At 41.7% G+C, this 24,377-nt stretch overlaps 1 protein-coding gene across 2 annotated transcripts in view; it reads right to left on the minus strand.

The window, feature by feature from the left end:
- lrig1 (leucine-rich repeats and immunoglobulin-like domains 1) overlaps positions 1–12,247 on the minus strand; it is a 43,509-nt gene extending 31,262 nt beyond the window's left edge. The window contains exon 1 of one of the 2 annotated variants that reach the window (XM_044122724.1): positions 11,242–12,247. In XM_044122724.1, coding sequence (XP_043978659.1) covers positions 11,242–11,444 — 203 coding nt within the window. In that variant the 5' untranslated portion in view covers positions 11,445–12,247. The remainder of the gene's footprint in view (positions 1–11,241) is intronic. The other variant, XM_044122726.1, reaches the window with a different exon arrangement.
- Between the last annotated feature and the right edge of the window lie 12,130 nt (positions 12,248–24,377).

A 24,377-nucleotide genomic window follows, 5' to 3' on the forward strand; every position in this document is an offset into this window, starting at 1 on the left:
ATTGACTCCTTTCAGAGTGGAAGAACAGCAGATCTATTCCTAGTTTCCTCTAGATAATTCCGAGTCTCTAAAGGCACAAAGGCAAAGTTTTTTGACAGCGTACAACTTTGCATGTTCTGTGTCACACAGTACATTGCTCGTCGGGAAACTGTGTTCACATCAAACTGTTTTGTATCCAACACCACACTTATTAGGTTGAGAGTTGGCTCAACAAGAGTACGATGGATGCCCTGGAGGAGAAGAAAGGGGACTAGGCACCAAACTGGCTCAGCAAACATCCTAGTATTCGTTAGTATTGTGGGAAATGAAGGAATTTCTCACGACAAAAGAAGGCAATCAGAACACGCCACTATGAATCCCAATTATCCGCAGAGAATATGAGCAGAATTTGTGCGGAAGCACACCCGAGAATGTTGGACCCTTAACGTTACCTTATGGTTTACTGCAGGCAAGATGCTAATCTGCCAAATTTTCCACTGCCCCATCCAGTCACTTGCGAACAAGGCATTACGGGGTAAGGTTAAGAGGGCTGTAGTGCATCACATCAACTTATATGGGTCAACTCGGACCTTTAAACACACATGGATGTGTCATGACAAGGCGTTCTGAATTGAACGAGTGAGGAAAGGATCACAGAGCAACTTCGCCACTGGTATGAGTTTAGAAGAATGTAACAGGACCAGATCCCTCATTACTGGAGGGGAGGCCACAGTTCATCAATCTTTCTCCGTCCTCCCATCGAGACACAGTTTGTACACCTCTGGGTCGAAGTCATTCATCTGTCCCTCTGCTACATTGGTTGAAAGATAACATTTAACAATAGGCACCTTTCTTCAATCCCAACCAAGTTGAAATAAACTTGTACAAAAGAAAAATTACAAAGCTCATAAAAGCCACATCCTGCTGAGTGACTTTCTTTAGAAGAAAAGCAGATCTCAGCCTGCAGCGGACGTTTCAACACTGGACCATTCTGCTGATGTCACAACAAAAACTCATTAAGAGGTTTGAAGAGAAAAAAGAAATAACTGTGGTCCGGCTGCTGCGGTCATACAGCAGGAGTACCAGTGGTGATGTCACAACATATGATACCAGGCTTGTAAGTCAGCGGGCGGTCTGTTTGCATGGAGAATGAGGGAGCGGGGACACTCGCACATAACAGGCATCATCATTATCTCTCCCATTTCTTCAGCAGATAAGCAGGGAGTGAACTTTGCTCACTGAAAGTGTGAAGTGATGTCAGTGATGAGTCGAATGCAAGTCACCGCTGCGAGACAAAAGCCCTTTAATGTGCTCCATTTCGGAGCACCATAAAGCTGGTCAAAGAATAACCTGCGCGTCAGAGAGCCAGACGCACACAAACGCACCGCTCTTACCGTCATTAAGGGGCCGCTTTATGGCTCAGCAACTGCAGTGAGAGTGTACACAAAGCTAACACCCGCTCCAATTTACACACAAGTCGCGCAGCGAAGGAGCGGAGGGAGGATGGTCTCTTATCAGCTTTGATGAGCATATGCCAGCCGACAGCATTTGCTATAATAAAGATAAAACTGATGAGCTAAATTTTGGTCAGAACACTAATAGGCGTAAAAATCCTGGAAAAGCAACAAGAGATAATATTTAACAAACACATTCCCACCCCAGCAATACACCAAAGAACGAAGCAGAGAGAGGCTTTGAAAGACAGTCGGCCTGGAAGGTTTGGCTAAAGTACTGAAAGTGGCCCACATCTTGGAGCCACGTGTTCTTCCTTGCTGCTGCTTTGGGAAAAATGGGGGAGCAGGAGATGGGAGGAGAAACAAACAGGCGCGAGGCAGAAGAAACCGTGCGCTTACCCCGGAGGTGCAGCATGAACCCGTGGCCAGACCCACCAAGCCCGGCTTGGACGGTGGTCCACAAAGACTTGCAAAGTCCCCGCTGCACGCATGCTAGCCCCAAAGGCACACCGGCCCTGCACTAAACCCTGGGTTCAGATGAGATGACAATGTAATTTGTTACAAATGGCGCCAGACGTTATGAGCAGAGGGAAATGAGTGTCTCCAATTAATCTGAAAGAATAACATAAACACGCTATGTCTCTTTAGCTAGGCTATTGGTACAGTACTACAAGCGAGGCTAGCCTTCTGCTCTTATCTTCAAAGTGCGGAAAAAGATTGCTTTGTCCAATTTCTCCCACCCCCCCCAATGTTGTTTGTTTTACTCATAGAGCAATAATTACCAGTGATGGTAATAATTTCAAGTGCAGATTGCTAGACAGAGGTTTTACAGCTCTTTTGGAAAAGATAAATGGAAACACAGTTCCTGCAAATCTGTCATTTCAAAATCACGTTCTTTCCCACTATCCAATTCCCAGTTTTTTCCCTGATAGTTTTTCCAACATTCTGGACACCTGAGAATTAAACATTTACTTTGGGTTTTTTGGTACCTATCATAAATAATAAAATTTAAATAACCAGCTCTATTGCCAGAGCTCAAATGTTTGGAAAATCTTCGTTATGGATAACCCTGCTTCAAAAACATCTGTCAAAATACAATTTGTGCTCTGTAATATTTGTGTTTGTAAAATGTCCAAAAGGAACACTTTTTTAGTTACCATTACACATCAGATCCAGTTCAGCAACCCGTCCAATTTTAAACACTGATTTGACAGGATCTAGAGCCCAAAATAATTAAAACAAATGCTGAGATGCAGAGCAGAGAATTAGGGGGGGGGAATATGGTTCAATGCAGTATCCATCCATCCATCCATCCATTGTCTGTACACCCTTTGTCCCTAATGGGGTCGGGAGGGTTGCTGGTGCCCTTCCCCGGCTGACGTTCCGGGCGAGAGGCGGGGTTCACCCTGGACAGGTCGCCAGTCTATCGCAGGGTTCAATGCAGTAAATCAAACATAAAAGATTTACTTTACATCCTAAAGTTTACATGGAAACAATGACGCACAAAACTCGCCAGAAAGCACAAGACATACGTTTAGAGAGAACGAGGCAGGCTTTTGTCCAACTTTATAGGGAAAACTAAAAAGGATGAGTTAATGAGTTCCTTTTTTAGATGCTTTCAGACATGTTGCATTTGAGTGGTTCCTTGATTCTACAGGTCTGTAGAATCAGGTTAGGTACAGTATGGCCACTGAAACTCAACTCAGCTTTTCAAGACGACGGTTACAGGGCCTTTTGATTTCCTCAATGTGGAAAACGCCAAAGGAATCGTGGAATTTGACAAACACAATGGAATCCATAATTAACCAAGGATTCTCACAGAAGTCGCTGATATCGGCGAGTAGTAAAGGAAGAGTGACTTCTGTTGATGCACATAATGTTTCAGTGTCTTTCAAAGAATTATAGTTATATGCTTTAAAAAAAACTGTGTATGTCCTGCTGAAATTCAGCATTTTGTTGTATTTGTGAAACTTGAACTATAGTAAATGTGGACCTCTTTTTTTCTGGTTGATAAATAAGGTTAGAATGGGAAAAAGTAGAATTTTACTGGATCAGTAAGGGGATCCTTACCGATCCCCTTTTTATTTATCATTAAAAAGAACTATTTTTGTTGAAATTCAGATATGGAATAAGATAACTCAAATATTTTTTTATATTTAATTAATTCTTATATCAAACTTGAAAGTGACATCAACTGAGTCCAGAATTTAAGACTATGCAGGAATCCTTCAGGAAGGCTAAAACATTTGGAAGGGTCCAAAATAAAAGTATTTGGTCCAATTCCTTTGAAGCCATGTGTGTTTTCCAGTCAGAAGTTGATCTACTTTATATAGTACCTCTCACTCTCCCTCCAAGTCACGCAGTCGCCCCCCAACACCCCCTCCAATCTCCTCCAGATTCCCAAACTCTTACCAGATGTTGGGACTTCACAGATGATTCATTGATCAACTTCCCTTTGTAGACACTGACTTTGAGAGAGAGAATAAAAAAAACCCAGAAAGACTTGGCACTGTATGCTGTCCTCACAAAAGTGCCATCTATTCTGCAGAGCGAATTCCTCCAGAATGACTTGTGGCAGCAGCTGTTTGATTATCATCAAAGCCAGCGCGAGGCCAAGGGCTCATCCCGTATCTTTGTGTATTTGTCAGACTTTATCTCACTCTATCAGACTTTATCAAAGAGTGGGTCACCCTCAACTGTTTCTTCCTAATTTATTAGCAGCCAACTTGTTGCATGAGTTGTCTCACATAGTCAAAGGATAACCAATGGGAAAAAAAAAAAAGAAACTGTCTGCCTTTTTTGTTTTAAACATTCCTAATGGAAACTCCTGATGCCTTTTACTGACAGCTAGATAAGAGAGGGGAAAGTGAAGAGCAGCTGATAACAATCAGTGCCAGCGATAATAAACTCTCCCAAAGCCTCAAGTTGGGACTTTAAAATATCCGCCAGAGGACATGCGAGTCATAAGGCTAGCAAAACTATGATAATAAACAAACCGGGTATAATCACTCCCCAAACCACAAAATTACAAGGCTGTGGAGTGAGAAATGCCCCAGAAACCACAAGGGGCTCAGCCTTGCTGAGTGGTGCTGCTGTTGCTGCATCTCTGCCCAAACCGCTGAAATGTTCGTGGAGTTTTTTTGTTGTTTTCTTCTTCTTTTTTTTTTCTCCAAACATGATGCGCTGCGCAGGAGTCCGGCCCCATCCGTCACGCTCAAAACTTGCGCATTTACATATTTTCCATACCAAGCAGTGGGTTGGACTAAGGTATAAACAAAAACCCCACACTAGGACGATGTTGCGTCTCTGACAGCATGTGGCGTTAAAACCAGACTAGCCTGTAATGTTTCATTTCCTCTGGCTTCACCCATGCATGTTACAACGTGGGTGACGGTGGCTGAGGTTTCTGACCGCTGACATAACTTTTCCCAACAAGTGGAACCAGCCCGAAGGCAGCGGCAGACCTTCGCAATGATAAAACGCTTCCCCCACCTCCACTTCGCATACCTTGACACTTAATCCCCCCCATGACGCCGCGCACCCCGGTCCCCCCTACCATCATGTCTGTCATGAAACCACCGATTCTATTTCCTGAGGGTAGCAGCAGCCAAAGCCAGCTGCTTGGAGGTGGTGTAAGGTTTTCCACAGTGTGGTTGAAGGCGACAGTTTAGGGCTACACATCGGTGTGGCTGGCAGGCACGCGCCAAGATGAGATTTAAAGAGCATGAACAACAGTATTTACACCAGAAATTTAAATGAAAGCGCACAACCTCATTTAATGCTCTCAGATTTAGAGCAGAGAAGCAACAACTGCTAAAATTTTAACAATCCATCTTTAAGAGTTATTTTGATTTCAATAGATAAATTGGAGGACTAAGAAACTTTCGAGACATTTGTTAAATGAAGAAGAATCTGATCTCTCTTTGATGTATTAGCTGGTTAGTTAGTCAAAGTGGCTGCAGAGGCGGGTCGGTTACCATTACAAAAGGTCCGCCAAGGGTTTCAAACCCACAACTTCAACCCCGTTCGTCCTTTTAATTTCTCCATCCATTGTAATCCAGACAAATTTTGACAAAAAGTAAAAGTAATAACTTTGGCTAATTTTCAAATGGAATGGTCAATGTCGTATTCTCACAGCAGCAGGAATAGTTGTTGCTTTTATTTTGGATGAAAAGGAATTAGATCTTGTTCATTTGTGTGCATTTTTTGGTGTAAATACTAAGGTTTGTTAAGAAATTAAGAAAAAAAACATGAGATAATGGAAGAACTGTCAAATACAGTTCAATCTGGCTGAAATACATTATTCGGCAGGTAGCATTTAATTACAAGCCACATGAATCATATTATTTTATCAAATTTCCATCCAAACAGTCCAATATTAAACAATTGCGTTGATATCTTGTCTAGCTCAATTGAATACCACAATACAGATTGTCAAAGTTATCCAGTTGTGAGAAAATAAAAAAAAAACAAGTTTGTAAAGTATCGAAAAGGTTCAGCAGCTTTACATGGCCACAGAAAACTCTGGTTGCTTCTTCTGTTCTCTCAACAATAGAGCCGAATGAACGACAAGACTGAAAGGTTTCTCAAAGTTTTAAGAAATCAAAGGGCATATTGATAACGATAAGTGGCTTGCCAGAGGGAAATCTTATTTCCTCTAACACTTTACAAGCAGAGAACAACTGCGTGTTCTTCGAGATCAGAACATGTGGATGAAAATACATCCAGACTGCATTGAAATCTGTAGCCTTTGATGAGGACTTTCCTGCGCCAGACACAGTGACAAACAGACACCCGGTATCTGCTTCATCTCCCTTCCTCTGTCTCTCTCTCTCTCCCCCAGCACAGCGAATCCGGGCCAAAATCAGCAACACTCATGCTTTTATTTACTCACAGAATCCCATTACGCCAGTGGCACTGTGGGTAAAAATGCTTTTTGCACACATTACACTGGCTGCAAATAAAATCAAACACCACTCCTGAGAGGAAGTACGCGACCGCGCGAGAGACTACTTGCTTTGCGTTTTGTTGGGCTATTCATCAATCATGAAGACGAAGCCGAACTTCTGAGGCTGATGGTCAATTTGCTAAACGTAAAGGAGCTCTAATGAAAAACAGCAACACGTGTGGTTGATGAAGATACGCAAAAGCACAAGGGTGTGTGTTTAAGTAGTGTAAAAGAACTGTGATTGAAGACAGAGCCGGACAAATCGCCGATGATGTAATAGTAGACGGTTAGCGTTGTTACTAAAAGAGGCTACTTAAAGTAACAGTGAATAAAAAGGTCCGTATGGTGGTGCTCCCCAACACCTCGCCCCATGTCCCTTGTTGGCTCAGCCTGCCCTGCAGCGGATGTGCCAACATGTTTGCTTGCCTGAATTCTCATCAAGGCCCTTTGTTCACGGAGGACTGTTACAATCAGGGTCCTGAGGGGTGATTATTTTGACAGCTGGAAAGCATTACTGTTTTGTTTTCTTCCACCAACAGTTGTGGCCTTATTTGTGCCAGTGATGGATGAGCTGCAGGCTAAAACCTGCCCTCTGGGAACCCGTCTTCTCTGCACAAATCCTCATCAAAAGCTACTTTTTTTTCTTCTTCTTCTTCTTCTTCTGTTTGCGACAAATAGTCTGAATCTGAATCAAGTTGAGGTAGAAAAATAAGGGGGTGGTTAAGTTTCTAAGAACGATTCATAATGATACACATTGAACCTGCAGAGGAGTCAGAAAAAGGCAACAGGGTTAGGGTTGGTCAGAACATGCATGATGTTTAAAACGACTTGAAGCAGGTTTATTTTGATTTTCGATACCCACTAAAGAACTGCAGGCAAGTTTTAAGAGACTTTATTCTTCTGTAATAGACAGTTACTTCACTTTAAACGTTGTGTTTTTAAATGATTATAATCAGGTAAAAGGCAATGCTGAAATGACAACATGACGCAGTCACTCCACCACACTACCAGGTAAGGAAAATGTTTCTTTTACAAGATTTATTTATTCCCTCCTTCTTGAACAGTCCCAACCATCTTAAAATAGCGAAAACAGGAAGTTCATTTAAAGTTTTGAATTATTTTTGAATGATGAATACTTCAGTCACACATAGTTAGTAGATAAACATATAGTTCTAACAGATAAAGAAAAGGCCTGAGTGAGACTCTAGTATGTCACAGTTTCAATGTATTAACACAAAATACTAGGTCAAATGTTTTGGAGGGTTTTTTTTTGCAGTCCTGCTGTTCATTATCAGATTTTGTTTTCTTGTCAGTCTTGAAAATGTCTCGAAGTCAGAGTCTCTTGCAAATAGTATCTTTGTTCCTAGACACTGGCAACATCCCTTTGCTCAATCTAGACAAGAAGAAAGCGAGGAAAAGTGGAATCAATACCATCCTTCCTAGGAGTCACATGGCTACGGCTAACCCCTCCTTTGGGGCTCACAGAGATAAACGATTCCACAGTCGGGTCCTCCGTTCTTATGGCTGACTGTGGAAACTGGAAATCGCAGTTCAGATGAAACAACGAACCAGACACAGAAACAAGAAAACTGCACTTAATCACAAAGCCTTCTTGTAGAAGATTTTTGATAGCATTCTAGAAGCTAGACTTGTAGAAGACTTTTGATAATCGGCATCAAAAGTCCAGCCATCTTGCTACTACTAGGCATGACGGACGCAAAACGTCACAAAAATCTTTCGGAAGAGAGGTAACAATGAACAACTTTATCAGTTTAAAATTGTTGGCCAATTTTCAAAACCTGAGAGACCCCACATACGGCGATAAAGGTATGAAAGATTTGGTCGTACAGCGTGTGGCGCAACACACAACACGCAAACCAATTTTCACTCGCCAACATTCAGATGTCAGACGGAAAACTCTCGCAAAACCTCACAAGACCAAACTTGAGTTCAGGGTAAACAAAGATGGCGGACTGGGAAGAAGCGATGGCGAAGTTTATGGGTTATATTTAGCAGAGGAAAAAAAACAATACGAAGTTGTTTTGTGTTCTGTGTACTTTGGGGTTGACCTCCATGTTCCCGTCACCTCGCTTTCTGATTGGCTACACGTCACATTCAACAGGCCGTGTTCTCGTTTCTCCTCAGGGAACACTACACATGCTGCAGTATCGGGCCAAGACAATCTAACATCCCCCGATTCCGAACGGACCAGATCACTCTTAACACACCACACACTTGAAGAGTGTCTCTTAAGATTATCTTAAGAGCCATCCCGATAATTTGGGTTGTCCTTAAGACTGTCAGAAGGTCAAAATCTGGACAAAAATGAAGTAGGGATTAGTTAAAGCACTTAAGACACCTGGCAATGGGTCAAAATGACTATACTGAGGTTTCTTTGGGTTTGGAGGAACCATATAATAACTGTTTTATGCACCGACTCCAGAACAATAGCATTTTCTCCCTTTGAGCAGCCTGCCAACTTGAAGTTACTATCTCCCTTCTAGCTGAAATGTGCAACCCTAGGTGTTTCAAGAGATAATCCACAGCCATAAAGCCATTCCCTTTGAAAACAAAAAGGCTGCGGCCGCTTAAATCTTGACTGATAAGGTTTGGAGGAGATAACAGAGGAAGGCTCGGAGCAACGGTTGGACTCACAGCAGCTGTTTTAAAGCAGAACATTTGTCCCACAATAAGACAGCCGCCGTCCACCATCCGAGTTTGAGCGCACGCATGATAAACTGCTGCTTACGGGGCGCAAGCTCCATTATTCGCGTTTGGAGAGAGCTTCTTTTTCTAAAGGAAAAAGTTGCATTCCTCACTTCACACGGGGAAAGATGAACTGCTGCGAGCGGGGACCTATAGGAGACGAAAGCAGCGCTCGGGTCCTTTGGTCTTGAACCTCAGGTTTCCGGCAACGAACGGGAACCAAACGCAAGCAGATGTTGGAAAGCCCTGGAACAAGACGCCTAATTGTCACCGATGATTACGCTGGAGAAGACGCCGCGCTTCGTGCTTCGGGGGAGGATAGAGAGCGGTGTTGTCTTTGGATGAGTTGTCTCAGTCAGCAGGATGGTAGCTGAAGCACCCAAACACACTGGAGGATGGCTCGTTAAAATGTCCCAAAGTAACTAATGTTCCTTAACGAGCTGACAGACAAGGTATCGACTGTTGTCAGTGGTACCGTGGCTGGGAAGCTGATTTATTTACTACAAATTCAATTTGTGAGCTATGGCTTCCAAGGCAGAAAAGGAAAGGTGAATAATGCTCATCATTAATCTCAGGGGAAGGATGATGAGGGTTTATTTGTTATGACATGTTTGTTTGCTCAACCCAAGCTAACACGTTTGCTCATTCTATCTCTAGGAACAGATATATATTAGACTTTGGAAAAGGCAATAAGTTTAGCAGGTCAATTGATTTCAAATGAAAATATGCTGCAGAAATGTTGACAAAATAGAAGAAAAATCGTTGACACTTCTAAACAGGTACAACAGACAAATAAATGTTAACAGCAATCTGAAATTTTTAAAAACGCCTTTTTTTTTATACATAAAGTTTAATGTTGTTATAAAGCCGACACTGAACTGTTGTAAATAATCCCAACGAAATAGGCAAAAACCATAAGGCAGTAAACTATCCTCCGCCAAATGTGCGTAATTATGTCACAATCAACACTAGAGAGCCACAGAACTGGTCTTTTTTTCCGGAAGACATTGTTTTCCAGTTTTCTCTGAGGCATGGCCCCCTGAAAAGAAGAAAAGAGATGTAGCAGACTAATTTTAGTCATTCCAGACTTGTACCTGCTACAGCAGCTGCACTTACAGAGCCGGCCCAAAATGTTCAGGGGGCTTCAGACAGATTCTGATTCGGGGGGCCTTACGGCCGCTATCTCTCACTCCTGCCCAATGGATGCCTCTATTATATCATCCTTCTTTATACATTTGTCTTTCACATCAGACATAAATAATACAATTTAGAAAATCAAAGCATTTCAAGTCAATTTAAAAATTTTGTCAAGAATGAGTGAAGATAAATAACGATAATTTTAATCTAATTGCACTTTTTACACCTCAATTATGTGACGATTCAGGGGCTCCTAGGGCTCACTACTACAGGGAACCTGCTAGATTGATTAGGGTACATTTGAAACCATTGTAAGGCTTAGGATTTAAATTTAAGATGTAAATGAACTGTAAAAAACAACCAAAACTTAATCCTTTAAAATGAACAGAGTAACGTGAAAATGTAACTATGTCAACTTATCGATGTAAGTTTTAGGCTTCGATATGCAAGTCAATTCATTTTTCACTTAAATTTACTAACTTAACACCTACACAGTGAGAATTACATTTATATTTCCGGCTACAGGTTTCAGCTAACTATTGCAATGTGTGTTCTTCAAACCAGTTAAAAATTTAGAAGTAGCAAATAAGGTATCACAAATATTTTAATTTCAGAGACAAACAAGAAGGAAAAGCCAGTTTAAGGAACAGATTTCTTCAGAGGAGTTTTTTTTTTTTTTTTTCCCATCACCATAACCCATACCCCACTAGCCAGAGCTGAAACAAATGGGGCATATAAGCGTATATTCACTAAAAATTGCTAATGGAAGGGGCTGAAACTCGGTTTGTGGGCCCAAAGCAGCTGCTTAGTTTGATTATGCCTTTGACCGGCTATGTATGGACAAAAGCAAGAAATTCTTTCTCCAGCTAAGATTTCTAGACAGAAAAGTCCCTTCCCTAATGTGTCCTCTGCTTTCCATCACAAGATAATCTTTATCTAGTTCCGAAGTTTTCCCCCCTTTTTAAACCCGCTTACCCCGTTATGGACTGGTCAATAAATAGTTTAGGGGGCACTTACAAGGAAACGGTCCAAACTGGAAGGTCCACAGGCGGGACTATCAGCTCCAGGCCACTGCAGTCCACCGATTCCCCGCTGCAGGTACAGTTCTGAGGGCAAGGTGCGTCCGAACTCAGTCCAAAACAGCTTAAGAGCTCCAGCGACAACATTAAATAAAAAATACAGCGAGAAACACATCCAAGCCGTCCCAGGGACGCCGCCATTTTGTATCCAGTATAGCAGCGCGGCCGCGGAGCTCTCCCGGTGCCCACAGACTGGGAAATTTGTTATCAGCCTCGGTTAGGGAAAAGTAAAAACCCTTTGTAGCTCATTAACTATCTTTTTGTGGCACAAACGATAGTAGAAGAAACGTGTGTGTCCGTCTCAGCGGAATTCATCTCTGAAACAAGTCTTCACTCCCAACTTTCTACCCCGGAGTCCGACGCAGGAGTAAAATTTAAAAGATTTTATAAAAGAAACTAAGGTGGACTGTTGGAAACATTTAACTCAAATAAAGTAGCAAAACAAAATGTCCGAAAACGGTAAAAGAGTTGGCTTCGTTTGAAAACACTAAGGAGCCCAAATGTTAAAAGGACACTCTGCGCTCGACTCCAGCTGCTCTCCGTCTCTAAATCTGGCTATACCACAAACTTCAAGCGGAGTTGGAACGGTTCGCCACAAAAATAAAAAATACAAAAATAGATATTTAGTAAATAAGTTAGAAACAGCGGTTGAAACTCTCAAGCCGAGCGCTGCTCCGTGAGGTCTCCTCCAAATCTGAACCGCATAAATCCAACTTTGAAACACGGACTCGGTACCATCCAAAGAAACTCCACCAGCAGCTCGTCAGGTGCAGTCTGCGCTCACAAAATCTAGAGGATCCGATAAATAACAAAACTGCAACACCCTCCTCCTTTCGAGCGTGCTTTTACCACTATGAGTTTTCTCCTTTGCCGAGTTACTTTTCCCTTTTTTTGTGGGCGATCGCTCCGTAGTCCCACGTTGGAAGCACAACAGCGATACCAGGATCCTCCCGTCGCTCGTTCTGATTGGCTGCTAGGATTTGCTGGGTGGGCTGTCTAGCCACGTGATTGGTCGTCGCGGTTTCTCCCCGCATATCTGAGTGTAAGAACCCTTGAGCAGCTGTCACTCAATGCCCGCTGGGCTCCGCCTATGTTTCCCACCCGAGGGTGTGAAACCGCACCGCCCCCCCGGCCACTCTCACTGCTTCTTAAAGAGACAATCAGCCTCAGCTCAGTCCCTGTAATCGCATTATAACAAGCCATAATAACATAATTGGTTTGAATGCCCCCAATAACTCCATTCTGACACCAGCATTTACATGTGAAACAAATTGGAAGTAGTAAACAAGGCTCTGCTACACAAGGCATTTGAAAGAGAAAGAAAAGCTTTAGGTACATTGACCAGGATCAATGTTAGTGTTATTGTTCAAACACTTTCAAAAGGGCCATCAAGTTTCAAAAACTGATTTTACTCCCAGTTTAATGCTTTGTAAATGTGTTACAAAGTCATCCAGTAAATGCAGACTTGACTCATCTTCTTTCTGATAAATTTAGTCCGCTTACTTAATCCTCTCATGATGTCAGCTTATACGTGACATCAGTATTCAAGATTGCATTAAACTTCAATGAGTTTTAAAAAACAACAATTTGGTGTGTGAAAAGTCTTATTATCTACTCCTAAATAGGGATTACATATTCCACAAATTAGAATATGGATTCTGATATGACCCATTTAGTCAGATAAAAAAATAAATAGAAAAAAAAAATTGTAATAACCAGGTATCAGTGAGTGAGATCTCATTTCATTTTTTTTTTTTCTTTTTTTTGTCTGGTGTAATATTCAAATATTAATTATTCTGTTTCATTAAATGTAATCTGGAAATGATTACAATTAACGGAAATAAAGACTAGAAAACATCAGCATGGGTGTATTTAATTTATGTGTTTCACTCAGGAAATTGAGTTTACTGAATCACACACACACACACGCACACCCGCACACACACACACACACACATATATATATATATATATATATATATATATATATATATATATATATATATATATATATATATATATATATATATATATATATATATATATATATATATATATATATATATATAAAAATATGTAAATAAAGAAAGATACATATTTTTTCCCCAAAACTAATATTACTTTACTGTCTTATCTTTTAGGGGATATCTGTCTCATTTCATATCAGAAACAAACGTCTTGATTGAATAAAATAAGTACAAATCAAAATCTATCAAGGGTCTGAATACTTTTGGGCTTATTGTACATTAATAATAACACGTAATAATGAGCTCCTCTCATAGAGTCATCCTGCCAAGTGAAGGAACCTACTACTCCAAAAAAACTCATCCACACAACAAAGAGTAGTTTACACATGTACAGTTTTAAGTCTTTTATTGCTGCATGTGAGAATCTTAAGTGTTTCGTTCACCACTGTCTGCAATGCAAAAATGCTGGACATATTTTGTCCAGGTGTGTCTGAGCATGCACATGTAGACCCTGAGTGTATCCATGTGTTTTGTCCATCTGTATTGATCTTTCTATTTGAACTTGCCCTGTGAAAGGCCACATGAAAGCCAAAAATTCTTCCCAAATGCTAAAATCATGTTTGCCCGTGGTCTCAGAAATGCACATCTGTGATAAATCAGCAGTGCTGTCAGCCAGCCTGGCCTCACGAGCACTCCCCACCCACCACCCCTTCCCTCTCCGTCACATTTTTTCTTGGCACTGACAGATTGTTTTGATTGACTTTGTCAGAGCTATTGTGATCACTTCATGCTGGGCGAAGACCCAGGTTTCGTTGCCATTAATCACAATAGCCAGGACACAGATATTCGCACCTGCAGCACTGCAGGCAAGTTCAGTGGCACAGTTCCTTGTTCCATTTCCAGTAAACAGACAATGGTTTCACGTTGCACCGGTGTGTGTGCACATTCGCCCACAGGTGAGGCCTCCGGCTAACGGAGGAAAGAGAAACGAATGAAAAATGAGACTCTGTTAAAACATGACTACAATAAAAAAGAAAAAATAACAACTGACTCTCATAGCGTGTGCTAAACCTACATTTCTTTGGAACGTAGGAAATGTTTGTTATGAAGGAATTTTTTAAAGAACGGCCTCTTGTCCATCTCTGGACTCTCTTCAAAGATCTCTCTCTTTTTTTTTTTCTTTTTTTTTTTTACTGTACAGACCAAAAGTTTATACACAACTGTATGTCCAAACTTTTGGTCTGTACTGTACATTTTGAGACAAGAAAGCGACACGTCCGTGAAGTTTCAACCAATTCCGTATGCGTTTAAGTACATAATCATTTCCTAAGGTTCTTACAGCAGCTTGACACGGACCCTGATTTGATGAGAAACGTGTTGTATGAAAGCTAATTGAACCTCAAATCCTAAAAAAAATCCACATTAGTAGAGCACTTATGGTGCAGATATTATGAGACCATAATATCCTCAGTCTCATAGTGAATTTATGCCTTCCAGCGGGGCTGCACGACATTAGAAAATCTTGGATTGGTGATAATATTAGCAAATATTAGGGTGGAAAGACCAATACACAGATTTTACTCTTTCCTCTACATCTGTGTTTCCTACGCTCTGTGTCATTTAGCATTTTGAGCGCTCTGTCCAACTGGCTAAATATTACGTTAGAATGAAAAAAAAATGCATGTTCATAACACTTGGAATATGCCAGCCAATAATTATTGTACTCCACGCAGATCTTTACCTGGTTGCACACACCAGTATCAAGATATATTGCCAATTTACTGTGCAGACTAACTTGCCAGTCTGTCAAGTGTGACACTTACATTTCGCCATATATGTCTACACCAAGATATCTGTTTATAATTTATTCGCCGTGTGCTTCAATAATGACATCAAAACTTGCATTCAACAGGTGGTGCCAATCACACAGCAGACGGAGCAAAACTTTGAGAGAGAAAACCAGTTTTGCTTGTTTTGGAGAAACAAGTCAGTTCACCCCTTCATCAATTCCTACACATCACAATTTAGGCCTTTCCTGCTTCCTTTTCCCACCTAGCAAACCATTTCATAACCATGTAGCTTCAACATCACGTATAAGGTTATCTTTGGTTTGCTCTTAAACATGATAGTTCATGTGAACCCCTCAAGTCTAACATTTTACATACTTTATTACTGTTCATCCTTTATATTAAAAATCCCCTGTTCACTGTAACGTTTAGACCTGAAATTTCAACTCGGCCCCTTGGTTCCATTCAAAGAAACTCTTAAAACGTCAGCATACCAAAGCATTTTGGACAACTTTATGCCGACCTAAATGTAATAGAACTCCTTTTCGTTTAAATTTAAATGAATACAGACCAGTCCTTCCACCCAGCATCAATATGTGACCTCAAAAATGCATTTCTGGTAAGATAAACAAAAGATTTCCATAAACTGAGTCGCAAACCTTGTAGATCCCCAGAAGAGTCAAAGCTGTTACTGTTGGCAAAATAGTGTAGATTTTGCCAAAATCTCCACCATGATAAGGTGTGGATGATAAAGTTTTACTTTCTTGTTTCTAATCTGTTATTACACAGCATTTGTTGTGTGCACACACATTTTCAGCAGGTGGTGGTTTACCGTCACAGCTATCCCAAGTATGCCCAACCTTACATTTTGATGTTCCTTCAACAGGCCCGGTATGTGGACGTAGGTACTTTCGGGGGTCTATTTTAGGAGGACCGCTGACACGTCTTCTAATGTGATTTACTTGATGAATGACCTGCTGTAAATTACCTGGCTTACAAATAAGTTTAACAAGAAGGGCACACCATGAGGACGGTCATCTCTCAAGGTTGGACATAAAAAATAAAAGAAAATAGGTGAGTCAAAGTCACATTAAGATTTGATGAATATGGGGTCCAATATTAAGATTTCCAGGCTGGTTATTTATACAAGGATGAAGAGAACAGCAAATATAAAGACCTTCCACATCAGATTGTTTATGTGAATAATTTTGAATTAGGTTCATTTTGAAGGTTTATACTCTTTAACTGACAGAAATTTTTTGCTTTTTATTGATTAGGACCATAAAGAATAAATCAACATTGTCAATAGGGTATCAAGAGTTTCACCACTTTAGCAAAGTTTTATTGTTTACCCGTATTCGTTTTTAAATTGTGTCCTGCTGTGTGACCGAAGTCCATTATAAAAAGACTAATGACGGAACCAGGTGAGTCAAAGCCTAAGTCTGTTTTTTTTCTTTCTTTTTTTTTTCTGTATATGCTTTGAACGGCATCTACTTTGGTGTTGCAGGCAATTCACAAAATGTAAGGAAGCTCCTTCAAAGGGTGTTTGAGTCAAAGACATATTGATCACATTTCACTTTCTTTAGGGCTGGGAAGTGTAACATGATGGCGGTGGTGGTGTTAAAGAGGGGAGGTGGCTCCGGCCTGGAGCAATTCATCACGCTCATCTTCCTGGAATCTTCAAAGATAACAAACCATCTGCTGCAGCCATTCATCAAGCGTAAAATGGAAAGGCGTGAAGCCTGGCCAGCTCATCATACCGGAGCTGGATGGCTAACGGGTGTTGCAGGAGTGTGGAAATGCCTCAGTAATAGGAAGCAGAGAAGGTTAGGTGGGATTCGGTCCATGCCAACACGCCCGCTACCATACATGAGTTTCATCCTTGGGCTTGGAGTGCAGATGTTTAGCGTGAGAAAATGCAAAATCTCACTTGAAACCTTCGTCCTCAATTGAAAGACGAATGCAAGTCCTTTGCTCGGCTCGTTTTGGACCCACATTTGGCACAATCTCTCTTGCTTTTTTTTTTTTTCTTCTTTGTGTCTTTAAATCTTAGATGCGATATGAACACTAAGAAGAAAAAGCAGCTGTAAAAAGTGTGAAGCAGCACAGGAGAGCAGAATGAAATAACATTCTTCATTTGAACTCAGGAACTCAGACTACCCAGGTTTCTAGCTGTTGAATTCAGTATGAGGCCCATCGGGAAAAGCCTAACTCCTAACTGGGGAGGTCAGGGAAATTATACAGGTCTTAATGATAAAATCCACCATGACTGCGCCGTGCATCCAAACCGTGATTTCTGCTGTTGTCGTGGGCTGGTTTCGAGTTTTTAAAAAGTTATGCTTTCAAAACAAACGCTTCAAACAGCATGAAAACCATCAGAGTGGTTGGAGTACTTTTTCCCCGTATGGAGTACAGAGTGAATCACTGCTTACCCCTCTCCCACCCGTTGCTGCACACCGTCAGTTGCTCAAATATAGGCTTGGAAAGCTGTGGAATAAAACTAAAGGAGCTCCACCCAAGCAGCTTTAACGCTTCAGTTGGTAAGTAAATAACTAAATAACCAGCTATTTCAGTTTTCTACAAAGAGCAAAAGGGTGTAGAATTCTGCTCAAGCGGATTTTAGTATTTGTACTTTAGAAGTCAAAATAATAATCCATCCATCCATCCATTATCTGAACACCCTTCTTCCCTAATGGGGTCGGGAGGGTTGCTGGTGCCTATCTCCAGCTGCGTCCCGGACGAGAGGCGGGGTTCACCCTGGACAGGTCGCCAGTCTGTCGCAGGGCAACACAAAGACATACAAGACAAACAACACACTCACACCTAGGGAGAATTTAGAGAAACCAATTAACCTGACAGTCATGTTTTTGGACTGTGGGAGGAAGCCGGAAAACCCGGAGAGAACCCACCATGCACAGGGAGAACATGCAAACTCCATGCAGAAAGATCCCCGGCCAGGAATCGAACCCAGGACCTTCTTGCTGCAAGGCAACAGCTCTACCAACTGCGCCACTGTGCAGCCCCAAAATAATAATACAAGGACATTTTAACATGTTTGTTTTTATTATTTAGTTATTTTACACCGGTAGATGCTCTTATTTTTCCTTCTCTGTATGTTATCCACATTTCTGTTCGTATGGTGAAACTATAAAACTGGCACTTTGCTCAGTACAATATTACCTGGATAATCTAACACAATCCAGTGCTAATCTATTGTAATAAATTATTTATTGGAACTTTTCCTTCTAAATGCCATTCAAACACAGCACTATCCATCGTCTCTTATTGAATACGTTGTAATAGCCTTTTTCTATGAGGAAATTACAGTGTGTTACATTGTTATCAGTTGTGTAAAACGGCCAAAACAGGGTTAAGATGGAAAATTCAATCCAAGATGGCCGACTTCCTGTTTGTTGTAATGCAAGAGTCCAAGAGAAAGTCTTTGGTAGGTTTTGGAAAGTTCTACAAGTGTACCAAATTTCACATCTTTAAGATAAAGTGATGCAAATGAACAGGGTGCTTTGAATATTTCAAAGGGGCAATTCAATCCTTTTTGTTCATTTTCGTTATCAGCTCAGTTTGCATGCCTGAGGGTCCGGCTTTAGAGATGAAAAATGCAATTTATGGACTGGTGAAGACGTGAAATATATTTTGCAAGACACTGACTCAGATTGAACAGGATTTGTCAGAGGGAGCACACCAGCTAAAGTCAGTTGGTATTAATGAAACTAAAACCAGCAGGACTGTGCATTACAAAAGGATCGGTGAGACATATTAGATGTTTGCTTTGTGACAAATGTCTTCTGTTGAAAACTATATAGAAAAAGAAAAATGAGGATTACACTTGGTTTAAACTGTCAACAGGTTTCATCATGACTTTAATGTCTCCTGAAGTTGTGAAACACTTCAGGGTAAAAGCCATAAAGCCAGTCCTTATGACTTATTCGTGACTGTTTTGCAGCCGGCAAGTAAACCAAATCATTTCACCTTCATTTGGGAAATTGGTGACAGCCATCAAATAAAAAACAAAAGAAAATCTCCTACTAAAGTCATTGAACCACCTAAAATGTGCTAGTTTAACTAAATGACTTGTAATTACGGTAGCATGTGAATAACACGAGCCATAGAATAATCTGATATATCCCAGAGGTAGTGCCATAAAAAAAATAAAAAAATAAAAAAATAATTTTGGACTCTGTTCCAATAAAGATGGCTAACATGCCACAACCAGGTGTCCAAACAAACAGCTCTGGCTCCTGTCGTTCTCCCAGCTGTTTTTATTGTCTCTATTGCCACCGAAAGGCTGCAGACATTTTTCTTTTTTTTCCAGTTACCGTCGATGCTTGTCAAATGAGAGGATTGAGTCAGGGTGAGCTTCTGCCAAATTTCTGTCAGCAGGGAGGACTCCCAGCTCGTCGGCCCAACGGCGAGCATTGATAGACGGAAACCGCGCCACCTCCCTAACCTGTTCCATCATGCGGTGGGCGTGGCCACGGGAGCCCCTCCCCCCGTTCCCCTCCAGCCCGTTTGCTGCGCTTACGCTTCAACTCACCGTGTCAGCCGAAGCGAAGGTATGCATTGTTGAGAGCAGGACTAAAATGGCAGTTGCTTTCCACATCTTTTCAACAGGTGTTTACGTTGCTCACATCCTCGCCCCGCTGAGATACAGATGAAGTCATAAGCTTGTTGTTTTATTTGGGTTTTGTTTTCTTGGGGGGGCGTGGGGTTTGTGTGCGTGTTTTTGACAGACAGGGGTGGAGGAAAGGGGTTGTTTTCAACAGGCCATTTTTCGAAAGAGTATTTTCGAATAGAAGCGGTGGCCTAGAAGAAACTACTGTTTCACCGGGGGAATGTCTGTGCTGCAATCTGTGAAAAGTGACTACTGAAGGCCAGGCAGCATTTTGTGCGTTAAGACGTCAACAATTCATTTTATTCGGGAATTTCTTTGAAGGAGTAGCAGAATGTGCTAGTTTAATTTATTTGATTTAATTTTATTTGCAAATAAAAATCCAAGTCAACAGCTGCATCTACATGTGAATATCTTGCCCGACCTTAGTAATGGTAAGCTGTTATCTAGCCAAAAACCTTGACGCTACAAATGCAGAGAACGGTTCCACTCCAGACAGATGAAAACATAAAGGCACGCCACACTTTTTAGAATTTTATTGGTTAGTAATTAGAAAAAATATATATATCTGTTAATTTCTTCTTACTTTTACAGTTATTGGTCTCATGGGTCACATAAAATCCCAATAAAATACATTCAGCTTTAATGGACTTAACATCACGTTACGAATAAAAATGAGAACATTTCCAATCTCTGATTTATTTCCGAGCCCATGAAATTTGAATCTGTGAAACCACACGTGACCTGTCATATTTCATGAGTTATTCCGCATGGGCCCGGCGCTGCAGCATCCACAGAGTGGCTGAATTGAAACCGCCCCGCCAGCTTAAATTCAATTAGAGCTTCTAACACACTCAATAAAACTGCAGGCCAGAGGTGGAAAATTTAATTTATTTGAGGTAACTGGATACCCATTTACTGGTAACCCATGTGGCCTCCCCTTGTGGTGTGTGCTGTGTATGTTTACAAGCAATTCATTCAGAATCATTACATTATCTTGAGTGTATCATTAGCTGTGGAGAAATGGCAATTACTCGGAGCATTAGCCGATGCCACAAGAGTGTGTGTGTTTGCCAGCCAGTGGGGAAAAAAAGCAACATTTCCACCTCGGATTGGAGCCACAAAAATTAGTGACTAAGACAAAGAAAAAAACAAAACAAAACACACAACTCAAATCCTCCAAACTCTGTCTTCAATCGTTCTAAAGTAGGTACACACAAGGAGAATGTACTTACAAATCCCGATTCTATAGGTTAAAGAACACAAGAATGGCATTCAGTTAAAGGGAAGGATAGAACAGAAATCAATCAAACTTTTTGTTCACCTTTTCCCCCCCGACCTGCCCCGCTCTCTCCCAGAACTTCGCGGCCAAGCTCATTAGCGGAGGCTTTAGGAATGCCTGTATGGCCGTGTGAAGTACAAAGGGGAGAAAAGGCTGGTCCCTCCTTCTTTTTTTTTCCTTCCCTGCGCTTCTTTGCTCCTGACAAAGTGCAGAGCCGTCGGTGAATAGAGGAGGCCAAGGCAGAGCTGAATGGAGCCGGAGGAGTGAGGCTCACTCATGCAGAGAGCTCCCAGCCCCTGTATACCTGCCCGGGAGAAAAGAGTGGCCAGCTGCTGCAGTTGAGTCTTTCTCCCCCCCCATCCCTGACTTCAATAGAGAGACCTTATGAAAAGGAGCTCAGGAAAAAGGGGGGCAGCTGAATACTGCAGAGAGGAAGAGAAAGAGAGGAATGGGGGCTAGGGAGGGAACGGAAGGAAGAAAAAGGGAAGGTGAATGGGGGAGAGCTCTTAGATTGCATGAGGCCGTCATCTTGCCCCCAACTGTGCGCTTGGACTCAGGCCACGGGAGAGGAGAGGATCACCTCGGATTAATCACCCGTAATGGAAATTAGCATGTTATAACGAAGCGGTCGACGGAGTCTATTATTTGGGTAGTTCAAAGGAAAAGATTGACTTTGGAGCAGAGGTATGCAGATGCTGGCCAAATCAGGCCTGGCAGGGGCCTCTTCAAAGCTCAAAGAAAATGCCTAAAGAGCTTTCGAAGCCAGTGTTCGGTACAGTATGAAACCTCCAGACCTTAGTCTCTCACGTTTTGTCCAGGCTGGATGAGTAAACTGTAGATGTGGAGCAACTTTAGGAATCTCTTTGCAGCTGCAGTCTTTCACTCCATCTCTCCAAACGTCACTCGTCAGAGTTTGTTAGGCAAAGTCTTCATACCGCCTAACGTTTTATTCATTTCCACACTTCATAAGTGCAGTTTTCCATATAATTTTGAATAGACCAACACAAACCTGTAAACCCCTAAACCTGTAAAGCATGAGGGTACCACCACCATGTTTAACTGTGGAGAGAGTGTGTTGCCTTCACATCCCACATCACGAAGGTCCTAGAGAAACTCCCGTTCACCCACTTGAGTAAGCAGGCAAGCACATATCAAAACCCCCTTAAATGCCTGTCGCCATGGAGTTGAAGACACCGTCGTACACCTGCTTCAACAAACCTACTGTCCGCTGGTCAGAGCAGGCAGCATGTGATTTCTCCAGTGCATTTAACACAATTTAGCCTGAAACTCCAGAAGACTCAGTTGGAGGCCTCAACAATCGTCTGGATCTATGATGACCTGACAAACAGACCATAGTTTGTAAGACTGAAGAACTGTGTGTCTAACCAGGTGGTTAGCAGTACAGGAGCACTGCAGGGCACGGGACTCTCACCATTTCTTTCCATTCTGTACATTTCAGACATCTCACACAAGACCGACATCTGTCATCGCCAGAAATACTCCGATGACTCTGCAATTAATCAGAGATGGACAAGAGGCCGAGTCCAGAGAGCTGGTGGACTGCTTTGTGTCAGGGTGTGCAAAACAATCATCTCATCTTGAATGTGTACAAAAACAAAGAGGATGGTTGTAGATTTTAGGAAAAACGGGGTTAGATCGAAGCCTATTTCCACCATGAGAGAAGAAGTGGAGGTGGCTGAGGAATGTGAATACACCTGTGTTCGTCTGGACAACAAACCGGACTGAGGGAAGCCATCAGAGGAGACTGTATTCCACAAGAAAGCTAAGATCCTTCAAGTTTTGCACAAAGACGTTGAATATCTTCTACAAGTCTGAGAGAGTCATCTATTCAGCCATCATCTGTTGGGGCAGCATGATCCAGGGAACTAAAAATGCTCATCAGCTTGATGAAGAAGGCGGGTTCTGTCCTGGTTCTGTTCTGGTTCTGTTCTGGGAACGACTGAGGGAACCTCTAGAGATGATGACACAAAGGATTTTACATAAAATCTGAAAAAATACGGACAACCCTCACCATCTTCTTCAAGAAACTGTCAGAAAAAAAGATTATCTTAAGTCAGAGGCTTCTTCAAAACTGCTGTAATACAGACTGCTATAGGAGATGCTTTTTGCCCACAGCCATCACCATCTACAATAACTCTTTGAAGTGCCTTGAATTACTATTAGTTACAACAACATCTAACTGTGTGTATTACTTTTTATTGGTCTATCACATAAAATCCCAGTTAAGTTTCTGCCACTTTTTCTTTCCTTCGTTCAGTTTGGCTTTTTTCCTCTGAATCTTATGGATTGTTGCTTCTGTAGATTGAACCTCCAGTTGTGTTTTGCTAATTTTGCTCCACGCTCCTCTCACAGTCCCCCAGGCCTCTTCTGTCACTAATGGGATAATGGTTGCCATATTATGCACACTTAAAACCCACAGAGCAGTGCTGAGGGCTGTTTGTATGTGTGTGTGTGTGTGTGCCTGCCTGTGTTCTCTGTCAGGCTGTGAAAGTTTTTTTTTTTTGAGGATTTACCGATCTGCTTGAATCTACTTTTTGTAGAACATCTTTTTTGTTCTTGTTTCTGGCCAAGAATGATTTATGATTTATGAAAATTCAGTCATTTTGCATTTTTTCATTTTCTTCATTTTTTTTTTTTTTTAACCAGGAGCTGTGTGGATAGCAACAGAAAGACGTGCATTTACTTCTTCTAAATGCTGAAAGGTTTTCACAAGTGCTGTTAGTCTGACTTTATAGCTGTTACTAACTTCCTTAGTGGCTTTTATGGGACTGCCACGCTGGCATCACGGCTGCAACGGACGAAGAGTTGAATTTAAAAAAGAAAAACAGCAACAACAAGAAAGAAGCTTCCTGAAGGAAGGAAAAAAGGAAAATTTATTGGAATGGTTTTTCTTTCTTTGCCTCTCTCCAGAATGGGAAATACGAGAGAACATCCCATTTCCCCGCTTGTCTAAACACACCCAGGTACTCCCGCTTTTTAATCCTCTTTTTAAGACAGAGTTTGTTCATTTTGACACCCAGGATCCAGCAGCGAAGCTCGTTTCAAATTAAACCAATCACGGGTCGCTCCTGTATTATCAGAGGAAGAGAGATCCTCTTCGATAATGAGATGTGGACATCTGAGCACCAGGTTGTAAACCTTTATTCCACAGCTGAGGTCATTCAGCAGGTTGCATTTATTCATCATTAGCTAATTACAGCGATAAATTGTCTTTTAACACTCTTCTGGATCTGAGCGCCCGCTCATCAAACTGACCGGTTGAACTCCAAACAGGATGAGATGGGCTGGCCAGGGTCAAACGCTGCCGGATGTTCCCCGTTTCTGCTTGTGCATACACACACACGCACATGCACACCCACACACACACACGCACACACACACACACACACA

Source organism: Gambusia affinis, linkage group LG07 (genome assembly GCF_019740435.1).
Source record: "Gambusia affinis linkage group LG07, SWU_Gaff_1.0, whole genome shotgun sequence".
Classification (NCBI taxonomy): Eukaryota; Metazoa; Chordata; class Actinopteri; order Cyprinodontiformes; family Poeciliidae; genus Gambusia; species Gambusia affinis.